The 13,537-nt window shown below is 70.0% G+C and overlaps 5 protein-coding genes across 5 annotated transcripts in view; 1 reads left to right on the top strand and 4 right to left on the bottom strand.

Moving 5' to 3' along the window:
* Positions 1-2,463, bottom strand: part of CHLNCDRAFT_140389 (hypothetical protein) — a gene marked incomplete at both ends in the record, with an annotated part of 2,625 nt that extends 162 nt beyond the window's left edge. The window contains 5 exons of the mRNA XM_005850469.1: positions 83-895; positions 1,254-1,360; positions 1,476-1,724; positions 1,875-2,017; positions 2,242-2,463. Of these exons, the coding sequence (XP_005850531.1) occupies positions 83-895; positions 1,254-1,360; positions 1,476-1,724; positions 1,875-2,017; positions 2,242-2,463 (1,534 nt within the window). The remainder of the gene's footprint in view (positions 1-82; positions 896-1,253; positions 1,361-1,475; positions 1,725-1,874; positions 2,018-2,241) is intronic.
* Positions 2,464-2,961: 498 nt separating this feature from the next.
* On the bottom strand, positions 2,962-6,510 carry CHLNCDRAFT_56847 (hypothetical protein; the record flags this gene model as incomplete). Its single annotated transcript, XM_005850468.1, has 7 exons — positions 2,962-3,108; positions 3,258-3,402; positions 3,543-4,321; positions 4,519-4,608; positions 4,787-4,975; positions 5,160-5,313; positions 5,513-6,510. 7 exons carry the CDS (start codon positions 6,508-6,510, stop codon positions 2,962-2,964), a joined length of 2,502 nt encoding a protein of 833 aa, XP_005850530.1.
* A 605-nt stretch (positions 6,511-7,115) lies between these two features.
* CHLNCDRAFT_16675 (hypothetical protein) lies at positions 7,116-9,139 on the top strand (the record flags this gene model as incomplete). Its single annotated transcript, XM_005850762.1, has 6 exons — positions 7,116-7,245; positions 7,346-7,443; positions 7,639-7,855; positions 8,019-8,422; positions 8,589-8,705; positions 8,888-9,139. Coding segments are annotated over 6 exons (1,218 nt in total), but the record flags the coding sequence as incomplete, so codon positions are not given.
* Positions 9,140-11,168: 2,029 nt separating this feature from the next.
* On the bottom strand, positions 11,169-11,550 carry CHLNCDRAFT_140385 (hypothetical protein; the record flags this gene model as incomplete). Its single annotated transcript, XM_005850467.1, has 2 exons — positions 11,169-11,438; positions 11,542-11,550. 2 exons carry the CDS (start codon positions 11,548-11,550, stop codon positions 11,169-11,171), a joined length of 279 nt encoding a protein of 92 aa, XP_005850529.1.
* Positions 11,551-12,116: 566 nt separating this feature from the next.
* On the bottom strand, positions 12,117-12,752 carry CHLNCDRAFT_140384 (expressed protein; the record flags this gene model as incomplete). Its single annotated transcript, XM_005850466.1, has 1 exon — positions 12,117-12,752. One exon carries the CDS (start codon positions 12,750-12,752, stop codon positions 12,117-12,119), a length of 636 nt encoding a protein of 211 aa, XP_005850528.1.
* Positions 12,753-13,537: the final 785 nt, after the last annotated feature.

Genomic DNA, 13,537 nt, shown 5'->3' with positions numbered 1-13,537 from the left:
CCGCCCAGCGGGCGCTGGCGGCGGCGCCCTGCCGACCAGGCCGCGGCCCCGGCCGCACCCTCCGCCCCCACCACCCACCCACCCGCACGCGTCAGCAGGCGGTCGGCGGCGCCGGCGGGGCCGTCCCACTTGCTGTCCCGCTTGAGCGCGGACCCCTTGGGCTTGGCGGTGGGCGGCGTGCGCACATCCTGCGGCTTGGGCGGCTGGCCGATGACGTTGACCAGGTTGCGGCGCAGGCTGAACCGCACGTTTTTCTTCTTGCTGGGGCTGCCCTCGCCGGGGGTGCCCTCGCCGCCGTCCTCACCGCCGCCGGGCGTGCCGCCGCCCGTCACAGCCGCCACCGCCGCCGCCAGAAGCTCCTGCTCGCGGGCGGGGATGGCGCGGGACTGGCGCCGCCCGCGCCCCGCAGGCGCAGCCTCCTCCTGGCTCCGCCCCGCTGCCGCCGCCGGAGCCGCCACCGCAGCAGCTGGCGCCTCGCCCTGCGCCGCCTCCGCCAGCCCCAGCCGAGACGCCTTCTTCCTCTTCTTCTGGCTGCTGCTGGGCGCTGAGGGTGCGGCCGGGGCCGCGGCCTGGTCGGCTGGCGCCGCCGCCAGCGCCTGCTGCGCCAGCAGAGCAGCCCCGGCTGCCTCCTGCCCCGCCGCCAGCCCCCGCCGCTTCTTGCCCGACTGGGCGCTGCTGGCAGCCTTCTGCACCTGCTGCGCCGGCGCCTCGGCCACCTGCTGCGCCCGCTGCTCCTGCTGCTCGTGCTGCGGCTTGCGCTGCGGCGGCGCGACGGCTTGCGGCGCCTGCGGCGGCTGCCGCTCCGTGCGGGGCCGCTTGGCTGCCGCGCGCTCCAGCGCGCCGCTCACGGCATACAGCGCCTCCCGGTTGCGTGCCCTCGCCTCTGGATTGGACCCTGCACCCAGCCAGCCAGGCGAGGGCAGGCGGGGGCAGGCAGGCAGGGCAAGCAGGCAGGTCAGCGCGCGGCAGGCAGGCAGGCAGGCGGCGGCAGCAGGGTGTGTGTGGGAGGTGCGGCGGGTGATTGTAGCGAAGGTATTTAACCCGCCGGCTCTGGTGTCGGAGCACGGCAGGCTGATAAGCCTTGCCGGGGTTGCTGTGAGGAGGGCTTCAGCTGCGGCGCGCGGCTAAGGGGGGCGCCCAGATAGTTGCCTCCTGGGCGGCACACCATGCGGTGGCCAGCAGTGCAGCGGTTCAGTCGGCAGCGAGCGGCGAGGGGGCGCGGCGACCCGCCCAGCGTGGCCCCCGCCGCGCACCCAGCTCAAACAGGTGCGCCGCCAGCGCCGCCACATCCAGCTCCCGCAGCGCCGCCGCCTCGCCCTCCTGCCGCACCTCCTCCACCAGGGGGTCAAACACGCCCTGCCTGCAGCCCACGTGGCAGCGCGACAGTCAAGAGGAGTGCGCGGCAGCAGGGGCGAGGCGCCCCGGCAGCACACCCGCCGCCGCCGCCGCCGCCGCCACCAGCAGCAGACGCGCACCTGAGGCGGTGCACCAGGGCCGGGTGGTGGGTGGCTGCCAGCGCGGCGCAGAAGGGCTCCAGCAGCACGCGCAGCGTGGCGTCGCCGGGCGCCGCGCCTTTGGCGCCGCCCTCTTGCAGGCACCGCGCCAGCTCCGGCAGCAGCAGGTCGGTGAGGTGGTAGGCCACCCCCACCGCCACCAGCGTGTCCCGCGGCAGCAGCACCTCCTGCAGCCAGAAGTCGCCCAGGCGCGCCACGCGGCGCTGCTGCCTGCGACGCGGGACCCAGGGGCGGGGCAAGGGTGAGCCTGGCTGCCTGGGTGCGTGCATACATCCCACGAGCACGGCTGCAGTCAGCGGCAGGACGGGCTGCACCAATAGTAGCCCCCATCTCTTTCCTCCCCCCCTCCCCCAGCCTCACCATCCGTGTGCCTGCAGCTGGCGCAGCGCGGCCGCCAGCACCTTGCGGATGAGCATCATGAACTTATCCAGGCGCAGGTGGTCGATGCCCGCCCACTCGCGCCGCATCGTGCGCACAAAGGTCTGGTAGTACAGCCAGCCCACCTGCAGGGCGCGGGACGGATCAGGCAGGAGGAGGGGCGGCCGGGTGCAGCAGCGTTGGCTGCCGGCGGCGGCCGAGAGTGGCGGCGGCGCTTGCCTGCTCGGGCAACTGCGTCATGATCTCGCTGAGCCGCTCGGCCAGCTCGGTCTGCAGGGCAGCAAGGCCGCCCTGGAGTCAGTTGTCCTGCGCAGCCTCACAATGCATGGGCATGCAACGCCCCGCACACCTGCACTGCGCTCTTATCCGAGTGCCAAAAGCAGTAGAAGATGCCCTTCCACAGCTTGAGCAGGTCAAGCTCCTCAATGTCGCTCTTCCGGGCGAGGAACGTCTGCAGCGCTCGCAGCCCGGCCTCCCGGGTGTGGTAGTCGGTGCTGCCCAATGCCCGGGTGAACGCACTGTCGGCCTCCAGACTCCGCTTGGGCGCCTTGGGCTTTTTGTTGCCCGACATGGCGGTTGGACCTGCTGGCTGTCAAAAGCAACGCAGCATCAAGGCTTGAACACCTAGATTGCTGCTGCATGACAGCGCTGCCGCCAGATGTCCCCGTGGCCACCGCCCGCCTCGCTGGCGCGGCGCGGCGTGCACAGCACCGCACCGCTACAACAACAAGAAGAAGTACTTGCAAGAGAATGGCGAGGTGTTAACAACAGCAGTTCAAAAGGCAACGTGGACTGCTCATGTGCGAGAGCACTTCGGCCGCAGCGGCGGCCCAGGCAAGGTGGGAGCCAAGGCGTGCATTGGGCGGCTCCAGAGCACCGAGAAGAGATTGATTTATTTCCAGGTGTGGAGGAAGCGGGAAGTAGCATACATGGGGCGGCAGGACCAGTTCAGCAGCGAGGCGGCCCAACAAGCTGGGCCAGCCAGCCAGCGAGCAGTGCGGTGGGTACTGTGTGTGCGCATCGCCCGCTCGCTACGGCTGTGGTGCTAGGTGTGGGTAACTGTGGGTAGCTACTGCTGGTGCGGGTGGTGCTCCGCGTGGCGCGCCACCCGCGCCGCCTCCTTCTCCGCCTTGATGACGCCCTCCGTCACCGCCAGCCCCACGCCCGACAGCAGGTAGCAGCCCGGCACCAGCAGCATGGCGGTCTGGAGGCCCACCTGCAGCAGCAGGCAGACAGGCAGGCGGGCAGCAGCAGGTCAACGAAGGGGCAGCTCGGCAGCAAGGAGGACCTTGGCGCCGCAGGCGGGGATGCCCCTCCAGCCACGGGCGGCAGCGCGGAGCGTGCGGGCGGAGCAGGGCGGCGCACCTTTGGCGAGAGCAGGGCCACGCCGATGGGCCCCAGCCCTCCCACCAGGTTGCGGATGCACAGGTGCAGGGCGGAGGCGGTGGAGCCGAGGCCGGGGGGGGACACCTCGCGCACCATGACCGCGGCGGGCGCGCGCCAGCACTCGCTGCAAGGGCCGCGGCAGGAGCGGGTGGGGGTGGGTGGGCGGGTGGGGGTGGGTGGGGCGAGTGCAGGGCAGGCAGGACGTTGCGCGGCCAGCTGCCGCCAGCCGCCGCCGGGCCTGGCCCCCCCCATGCGCCGCCGCACCTGAGCGCAAAGCCCACCAGCAGGGCCGCAAACGACTGCTTGTAATCTGGGACGAGCAGGGAGACGGCGATGAAGGGGGCGGCCGCCACCGAGGCGCCCGCCGTCAGCCAGCCGCGCGCGCCGATGCGGTTCAGCCAGTCGCCAAACACGCCGGCGCCCACCCCCCCGATGATGCCCCCCACTGGAATGACGATGGCCAGCAGCGGCGCATAGGCGGCTGGCTCCAGCCCGTACACGCGCTGGTAGAAGGTGGCCTGCCAGCTGACCAGCGCCCAGCTGCCCACGTCGTTCAGCGCGGCGGCCAGCGTGAGCGCCAGGAAGCCCGGCTCGCCTGCCAGCCCGCGCAGCCGCCCCAGGCTCTCCCCCACGCTGGCCGGAGCCTGCGACTCGGGCGCAGATACGAGGGCGCCGGGCGGCGCGGCGCCGCCGTCGCCGTCGCGGCCGGAGGCCAGCGCCGCCGCAGCCGCCGCAGCCGCGCCGCCGCCCACCACGCCGACGCCGGGCGTGGCAGCGGGCGCCCCCAGCGCGCCGACGGGCGTGGCCAGGTCCCCCTCGTCGATGCTATCCTTGGCCAGAGTCATGAGGGGCATGAAGCGGCCGCCCCTGCCCCGCTGCCGCGGCTCCTCCACCGTCAACAGCGCCAGCGCCGCCATCAGCAGGCCGGGGGGGCCCAGCCAGCGCAGCAGCTGGCGCCAGGCGGAGAAGGCGCTCTCGATCATCACGCCCTCGCTGCCGTCCAGGGCATACGTGTACACGGGGGTCACCGCAGCATAGTCGCCCTGCTCGGGGTGGGGTGGGGGGTGGGGTGGGGTGAGGGGTGCAGCCGGTAGGTGCCCGCAACCTGGGCGGCGCTGGCGCCGGGAACGCGCCCCGACGCTCGCCCGCTGCCCCGCCATCAGCACGAAACCACCAGCACGAAACCACCACCACCACCACAAAACCACCACCACCGCCGCCACCACCCCCCGCCGCCCACCTGCGTGTAGAGCACGCTGACCAGCGACAGGTCCACCTTGTCCAGCGGCACCAGCGTGTACCCGATGTTCAGCCCCTCGCCAATCACGCCCTGCGGGGATGAAGACGGCGCCAGGACGCGCGGCGCTCGCGTGAGCTCGGCTGCCGGCCGCTCGGCTGCACGCGCTTCTCAAGGGGGTCTGCCTGCACGCAAGCGGCGGGCCGGGCAGCCAGCACAGGGCCCCGGTACCGCCGGCCCCGCCACACACACACACCCCGCCCCACCCCACCTGCGGCACGCCCAGCTGCGCGGCCAGGATGAGCGCCGCAAAGGACAGGGCGCGGCCGGCGTAGATGGCTGTGTTGTACACTGCCATGGCTGTGGTGCGGTTCTTGGGGAAGAGCTCTGGGATGAGGGAGAAGCAGATGGGGTTCTGAGTGGCCTGAGCCGCCGCAAAGCCCACGCGCGTGGCCAGCAGCTGCGGCAGGGGGCGGGGGCGGCGGGGGAGGGGCAGCGATTGCAGGTGGGACGAGACAGGGCCTGCGCCTGCGGCAGATCGGGGCCCGCCCGGCTGCCTTGATGCGGCGGCGGGGGGCGGGACGGGGCGGGACGGCGCGGCGCGGCAGCAAAGGGTGCGGCGGGGGCCCGCAGCACAGCAGCACGGCAGCAGGGCCGCGCGCCTGCCCAAACGACTGCGTCTGGGAGGCGGCCATGGTGAGCAGGCTCCACAGCGCGATGCCCCCCGCCAGCAGGCGCGGCCGGTCCACGCGGTCGGCCAGCAGGCCCACGGGGCACCAGCGCCAAAGCGTACAGCACCTGCGGGGGGGCGTGGTGGGGTGGGTGGGGGGGGCCCAGGTGGGCCGGCAGGGGCAGCGGCAGCGGCAGGGGCAGGGGCAGCAAAGCCGTGGCCGGCGTGACCGAGGCGCATGCAGCTTGGCTCGCCGGCACCACACACACACATACACACACCACCGCCACCCCGCTCCCGCCCCCGCCCCCGCCACCCACCGTGTACCCCGCCGTCAGCAGCGCCCCCTGCGTGTCTGTGAGGTGCAAGTCCTCTGAGATGATGGGCAGCAGGGCGGGCAGCGCAAAGCCGCTGGTGGAGTGGTGCAGGTAGGCCAGGCTGAGCACCAGCAGGCCCCACAGCGTGCCCATGTGCGCCGCGGGGGGCGCGCCCGCAGAGGGCGGCAGCTCCGCGGCGGCCGCTGCCGGCGCCGCCGCCTCTGCTGCCGGCGCCGCCGCCTGCTTGGCCGGCTGCCTGGGTGCCTGCAGCTGCTGCAGGGATTTGAGGTCCAGCAGCGCGCCGGGCTGGAAGAGGAGGCTGGGGCGGAAGCCGCCCGCCGCCTCCGCCATACCCTCGCCGCCGCCGCCCTGCTGCTGCAGGCTGGCCGCCTCCCCTGCCGCTGCTCCCGCCTCTGCCTCTGCTGCCGCTCCCGCCTCTGCCTCTGCTGCTGCTAGTCCTGACCTTGCTCCTGATGACTCTGCATCTAATGCTGCTAGCAATGCTACTGCCGCCGCCGGCGGCAGCTCTAGTGCTGCATCCGCCGCAAGCGCCTCGACGGGCACCCCTCCTCCTGCTGCCTCTACCACCGCTTGCAATGGCACCGCCTGAGATGCTGCTTCTTCTGTCAAATCTACTGCCGCGGACCCTGCTGCCACTGCAGGCACCGGGGCGCGCACCGCCGCTGCCGCCGCCGCCGCAGCAGCAGGTTCCGCCGCAGCCGCCGCAGCCGCAGGAGGCGGGCCGTCCTCGCTGGCGCCCCCATCCACACTGCCCGATGCGCTGCCGGCGCGGTCGGGGGCGGGCGCGTGGCCCAGGCCGCCCACCGCTGCTGCCGCACCGCTAGGCAGGTCGGGAGCTCCGCCCCGGGGGCCCCCAGCGCCCTGCCTGCCTGCGCCAAACCGGGCCTGAATGCGGTGGGGCTGCTGCCGCCGCCGCCTTGGCGGCGGCGGCGGCGGTGCCGCCATGGGCAGGCGGCTGCCCAGGGCCGCCTGCAGGGGAGGGCACATGTCGAATGGGCAGGTGTGGCGAGCGGATTCAGGCCCACCCAGCTCCGAATCAAGACGCCCATGCAGATGGGGCAGCTCCCCTGCTTGCCTGGAGCCTGCTTGTGGCGGCCATTCGGCGGATCAAGTGCGTCTCCTGCCGAACGGCTAGGCACTCAGGCACTCATGGCCGAGGGACCCTCTGCACGAGGGCAAAATGAGAGGCCGAGGTTTCGGAGGGCACCGCTGAGGGTCCCCCGGACACAGTAATGGGGTCGACAGGCCACAGAAGCGAGGCAGAGCGCCTTGAGAGGAGTGCACCAGCCTGCAAGTGTTGTGATGGTACACACGCAGTGCGCACCACAATGGTGTGGTTTCAATGTTGAAACGCATTTGTGATGATATCCCTACATGCTGCTCCATTCGGTCGTCTAGCCGGTGGCCTGTGCTCTCCTGCCGCCGCCGCCGGCAGGCCTGTGTTCCCTCCCCTACCTCGCTATGCAGTCTGGGCCGCCGGGACCCCTGCCTCGCCCAAGAGGAAGGACGGCGCTGCAGGAGGGCGCGGTGGTGGGGGCGGGAGGGGGCGGGGGCGCCGCCGCATTGGTTCCGGCCCGCCGCCGCCAGCTCCCCAGCGGGCATCGTTCAGCGGCTCCTTCCCTGAAGACCCAGCCACGGCCATCATCGGCGGCGGGATGAGCGGGTTGGCATGCGCGTGGGCGTTGGCTCAGAGCGGCCTACGGTGCACCGTATTTGACACTGGTGCGCATTGCCTGCCCTGCTTCCTGCAGCAGATCCTGCAGCACAGCCCCGTCTTGTGTGGGATGATGCACTGGCGCATGCCTCTGGCCTTCCTGTGCAGGCGAGCATGGAGTTGGCGGGCGACTGGCCACCCGTTCATCCGCCGATGGCAGCCTGAGAGGGGCGCCCCCGGGCCTCCTCTTCGACCATGCGTGCCAGGTGTGCGGCCCAGCTGGATTGCGCGGGTTGAACTGCCCAAGGCGCAGTGCAGGGGGGGGTGCTCGGTGGCGCGGTGCATGCAAGGGATGCCTGTGCTTGCGCTGTGCGCCCTCCACGCGGCCCCTCTCAAACGGTGTGGTGTGCATCCACCCAGGCACAGACACACCCGTCCCCCGCCCTCCTTTCCTCCCGCAGTACTTCACCGCCACCCACCCCTCCTTCCAGCAAATCGTGGACGAGTGGCAGGCAGCGGGCGTGGTGCAGCGCTGGGAGGGCCCGGTGGGCAGGCTGCGAGGCGGCAGCTTTGTGCCGGATGGCGGCCAGGAGAGGTATATGGCCAGGGGTGGCATGCGCCAGCTGGCAGAACACCTGGCGGGCCGGGCGTCGAGGGAGCAGCGCGATGGATCAGGCGGTGGTGTGGGAGGCAGCATAAAAGGTGGGCAGGCAGCGGTGCCGCTGCTGCCACTCCTTGTCTGCGGCTGCCACGCGCTGCATCCCACCTGCCTCCGGCGTGTGCCAGCCCACAAGCTCACTCTCCCCTAACCACCGCTGCCACCCACCCACTGCACCTGCAGGCCTGGTGGAGGTGCGGCGGCCGCAGTGGGTCAGCGAGGCGCGCTTCACGCCCGACGGATGGCGGCTGGCGGGCTGCGGGCGGGACCAGGGCGTGTATGACGCCGTGGTCATCGCCCACAACGGCAAGTGCGCCAACCGGCTGGCGGCGCCCATGGGCGTCCCCGCGGTCGCCGCCCAGCTGCGCCGCTTGAGGCTGGCCGCCACCTGGGTGCTGATGGCGGCCTTCCGCTCGCCGGTGGCGGTGCCCGGGGGCATGGAGGGTGCCTTCATCCAGGGCTGCCAGGTGCTGGCCTGGGCGGGCAACAACACGGCCAAGCTGGGCCCAGGTGGCGGCAGGGATGGGGTAGAGTGCTGGACGCTGATCAGCACGCAGGGATACGGGGGCACCAACAAAGTGCCGCAGGTGCGCCGCCGACGCTGCCGGGGCAAAGGGAGGGCGTGCACGCCACGTGGGGTGGAGGCATGCGGCTGGTCTGCAGGCAGCAGGTGGGCAGGTGAGCAGCAGCAGGCTGCTTTGGTCTGACCCCCCCCCGCTGCTGCTGCTGCTGCTGTTGCTGCTGCTGCTGCAGGAGAATGTGCCGGCTGATGTGGCGCAGCGGGTGGCTGCAGAGATGCTGGCTGCATTTGCCACCGCCCTGGGGCTGCCAGAGGGGGCGCTGCCTCCGGTGGTCTTCACCCAGACGCAGGTGGGCTGGCACAAAGGGGAATCGCTGGTTGGCGGGGCGCGGCGGGCCATGCCCGTGCCTGCAGGCAGGCATGCCTTCCGGGCCCAGCGCATCGAATCAGGCTGCCTTTCCAGCAGGGCCGCGGCCCTCCCTCCTCACCAGCCGCTCCCCTCCCACCTCCCCACCTGCCGCCGCTGCTGCAGCTGTGGGGTGCGGCCCTGCCCACCAACTCGCCCCGCGTGCCGTGCATCTTTGACCCGGCGGCACGCGTGGGCGTGTGCGGCGACTGGGTGGCCGAGGGCGGCAGCGTGCAGGCGGCGGCGCTGAGCGGCCTGGCGCTGGCGCAGCGCATCGCTGCCGCCCGGGGGCGACGCCCGGACGACATGGCAGACCTGGCGCAGGGGCTGACCACGCCGCTCAAGGCGGTGGCGGGCGAGGAGATTGGGCAGTTCCCGGCCGCCGGCGGCGGCAGCGGCGGCGGCGGGGCGGCTGGTGTGGCTGCTGCAGCAGAATCAGGAGCGGCAGCAGCGGTAGGCTCGGCGCTGGGGCCTCCCCGGGCGCGGCAGGGGATGCCAAGCACGGCGCGGCAGCGGAAGAGGAAGGAGACAGCCACAGCAGCTGAGCTGCTGAAGCGGCCAGTGCGCCCAAAAGCACATTGAAAGGGGTAACACCCCTTTCAATTGCAACCTTTTCGATTGCTCATACGCCGCCCACAGACGATTCCAACCTCTCACGCTGGCACTCAGCGCAAGGCCTTCATTCAAGGAATGCTCATCAACCCATTTCTAACACTCTGGCAGGCGCATCAGCACACGCACATACACACACATGAACCATGCAAGGAGTTCAAGAGAGTGGCAAGCAAATCAGCTGCGCCACACCGCTCCAAAGTTCACTGCGGCTTGCTGGCGAACGTAGCGTCCCAGGGCTGCCCCTCCTTGGCTGCCTCATCGTACCCCTTGTCGCTGCGGGTCTGATCAAACACAGCGTCAGCCACCGCATCGTCCTCGGACTCCCTGCATGCGTGGGCAGGAGGCGAGCATGAGCAGCCTGGCAGTGCGGGTGCGCGGGGAGGTGAGTAGGCACCCCACCACCCCCGCAGAACCAGGACCAAACCAGGGGCAGGTTGCTGCCTGGGCGGCCGCAGCAGCAACGCGAGCAGCAAGCGACAACAGCGGGAGCAGCAGGAGCGGAAGCAGCGCCACCAACGCCAACACCGGCCGCAGCGGCGGCGCTCGCCTCTCCCGGCCGCCGTGCATGCCACAGTGTCGCGCCCCTTCTGCGCATACTCCCCCTCCACATCCCGCGGGTCTGCCATCATCCTGCGGTGCCAGCAGTGCCAGTGGCGGGCGAACAGTGGAGGCGCAGAGTGGTCATGGGGTGGCAGGGGAACAGAGGCGCGACGGGCAAGCCAGAGGCGCGATGGGCACGGGAACAGAGGCGCGAAAGTCAAAAGGCAGCCCATCCCCACCTGCCCAGCGTGGACTGCGCTCGGTCCTTCACGCCCACATCCTCGGCAGTACCGCTCTTCTCCTTCAGCACATCCTCGTAGCTGTCCCTGCAGGGGCAGCCAGTTACAGGCTTGCCTGCTTTTTCCCTGGGCTGGATCGCCACCGAGAGCGCCGCCAGCTGGGCGGCCCGCAGACCTCCTCGCCCGCCGCCGGTTCCACCTGATGGCTCGCTTGGAAGCCAGCCCCTGCTCCTCCACAAACGGCTGCTTCGCGCCCTCCCCCGAGTCCGTTTGGAAGGGTCCCTTCTCCACCGCCGACGTCGCGGTGGCGGCGAAGAAGCTGCGGTGCAGGCAGGCAATGGTGCGTCCAGAACCCAGCGGTGGAGCAGCCGCCGCCTGCAGCGCCTTCCATGCCGCTGCCGCCATCTTGGCGTTGGTTACCACCCCGGTGCGAGATGTTTTTCGAACAGTGGCAAAGTCGAGTCCAAGGAGGAGAGCAATGCGTGTGGGGAGGACAGGGCGTCTGAGAAGGTACAGGTAGACCGTTAGCAAGTCAGTAAGATAGTTTAAGGACTGCGACTGTACAATTCTGTACCGCCCCTGGCCACCTTCCATTAGTGAAAGCTTCAGCTGCTTTCACATATCTGCCACCATTACAGCATGTTGATGATGAAACCAGCAAGCAAACAATCGGGGAGCAAAGGGAGCTAATGCCCACCATTAACCTACTAACATATGCGGTACAACCCTGTGTTAACCCTGTGTTACAGTCACCCCGCTATGATAGGCCGCGTGAGCAGACCTTGGGCAGGGGGCACACGTGATCAAGGGGCATCAAGAGAGGGGGTGGACCATGGAGCACCCTCTCCATGGCTCCGACCACCCTCCCCCCAGCTGAGCGTCCCAGGGTCGCCCCACAAGGATGTGCTAATGGTGTGCATGCACACTAAACAAATCTGGGTACACTAGTGCACTGGTACACTGGTACTACTTGCGCCCACGCACTGGTACTACTTTGCGCCCGCGCACTGGTACTACTTGCGCCCGCGCAGTACGCCCGCGCGCTGGGTCTGCATGGGCCCGTTGAACAGCGAGAACTTATGTTTGAAGTCCTTGGCCAGGCGGTGCAGGGAGTGGGTCACGGTGTCAAACTCGCCGGCCTGCAGCTGCTCCAGGGCCACCGCCACTGTCCTGGTGATGTCAAGGAAGGCGTTGAGGTGCGCCCAGGCATTGCTCTCACGCACTCCGTTGGCCTCCACCAGCGCGCCCTTCTGGCCGTGCTTCCAGAAATCCAGGATGTTACCCTGTGTTACAGTCACCCCGCTATGATAGGCCGCGTGAGCAGACCTTGGGCAGGGGGCACACGTGATCAAGGGGCATCAAGAGAGGGGGTGGACCATGGAGCACCCTCTCCATGGCTCCGACCACCCTCCCCCCAGCTGAGCGTCCCAGGGTCACCCCACCCTGGCCCCGCTCCCCGTCCTGCCGGACACGCAACCCCCACAACGTGGTGGGGGACGTGGGGATCCTTAGCAGCTTAGGCCTGCCAGGCCGACGGGTGCCGATGCTGGTGCGGGCTCCCGGCGGCAGGCAGCGCCGCCGCCGGGCACTCAAATGGCATGGGGCACATGGGCCCCCATGCCCGCACATCTCCCAGGCACATGAAAATACCAGAAGGCTGCACATGTAAGGGTGCATGCATTGCAGGCAGGAGTGCAAAGTGGCCTGCCGCGGCGGTCGGCTGTGCCATTACTCAGTCAGCCGCCGCTACCGTGCCGGGCTTGGCGTTCCCATGCCAACATGCCGGCGTGCCATCGCGCAAGGGGCCAGTGAGTGTGTGAGGCGGAGGTGGGGGTGGTGGGGCTGCCGCTGACCGTTGCTTGCTGACGCTGACGCTGCTCTTACCTGCGGGGGGAGGGGGTGGGTCGGGAGCCAAGGCCGGGCAAAAGATGCCTGGGCCCTACTCAAGGGAACCGAGGGAGTCACTGTGCCAGGGCAGCAGCATGCTCCTCATGGCACCGGTCGGCAAACCGGGCCAGCCGGCCCTGCCTGGCCTGGCCGAGGAAGGCGGCCAGGGAGGGCAAGGCGTGGCCGGGACTGTGGAAGAGCTCAGCATACTCCTCCCTCAGCCCAGCGTATAGGGGGCAGTCATACACTGCGTGGCGTACGTCCTCTAGAGGGGCCTGACAGTGGGGGCATGGGCGCTGGGTGCGGTCCAGCCGCTGCCACCGGCCTGTCTCCTCAGCCATCCAGTGCGACCCCGTGCGCCACTGCGCCAGGCGCACCCGGCGCCGGCGCTCGGGCACATCGCACAGGAACGACGCAGGCGTGTAGGCCTCCGCAGAGATGCTGCCCCCCCACACGTCCTCAATGTACCGCTGCACCTTCACGGATGCATGCGTGTACGAGGCAACATGGCGCTCCAGGAGCGCTTCCGCCAATTCAGGTAAGGCAACCCCCTCGTCAGCAGTCAAGTCGCAGGGGGCGCCGGCCGCCGCGAGAACGCGGCTAACCTGCGCTGCCCAGGGCTGCCGGGCCAGTGGCAGCCCTGTGTCCGTGTCGGCAGCCAGCGCAACGCTATCCAGCATGGCAAGACGGGCGACCCGCTCGCCGCCCATAGCCTGCAGGTTGCTCACAAAGCGTGCAACCTGCAAGGTCCAGTAGGCGGGCAGCGGCAGCTGCCCCGTCTCTGCCAGCACAATGAGGGCTGGGGTGCTGTCCCGCACACCCAACAGCCCTCGCAGGTACTCCAGCTGTACCCGCTCGCATGCCGTCCTGCCCTGCAGAATCAGCTACGGCGCCCAGATCTCTGCCCCGTACGACAACGTCGGCAGGACGTAAGACTTGAACGCACGCATGCTGAGCAGGGGGTCCTGCAACCCATTCTCGGCCAGGCGGCGACGCAGCAGGTGCATCGCGCGCCGCCCAGCCTCCGCCCGATACGATGCCGCCGAGGCAAAGGCCTGCCGGCAGTGCAGGTGCACGCCGAGGTATCTGAAGGTGGGGACGGTTTCCACCTCATTGCCGCCGTAGCGGAACCGCTCCTCCGTGGCAGCAGCCCCGCCAGTGGTGTACACTACCACCTGGGTCTTTTTGGTGTTAACCGTCAGGCCCCAGGCGGCACAGTAGCTCTCAAGGTAACCAAGCTGGAAACGCAGGCCTGCCGGCGTGGTGGCCAGCAAGGCCTGGTCATCAGCGTAAAATAATGGCGGCACGCACTCCCCGCTCTGCCAGCGAGGCAGAGCCGCGGCCGCAGCCTGTTGCACCAGCCCGGACTCGAAGTCATCCAGGAACAGACCGAACAATATAGGGCTCAAGGGGCAGCCCTGCTTCACCCCTGAGGTGGCCTGAAATGTGGGTGTGTACCCACCAGGCACCCGCACGCACATGGGAACCGTCGCAT

This window comes from Chlorella variabilis, assembly GCF_000147415.1.
Source record: "Chlorella variabilis unplaced genomic scaffold CHLNCscaffold_3, whole genome shotgun sequence".
NCBI lineage: Eukaryota > Viridiplantae > Chlorophyta > Trebouxiophyceae > Chlorellales > Chlorellaceae > Chlorella > Chlorella variabilis.
This window is presented reverse-complemented; position numbering and strand designations above follow the sequence as displayed.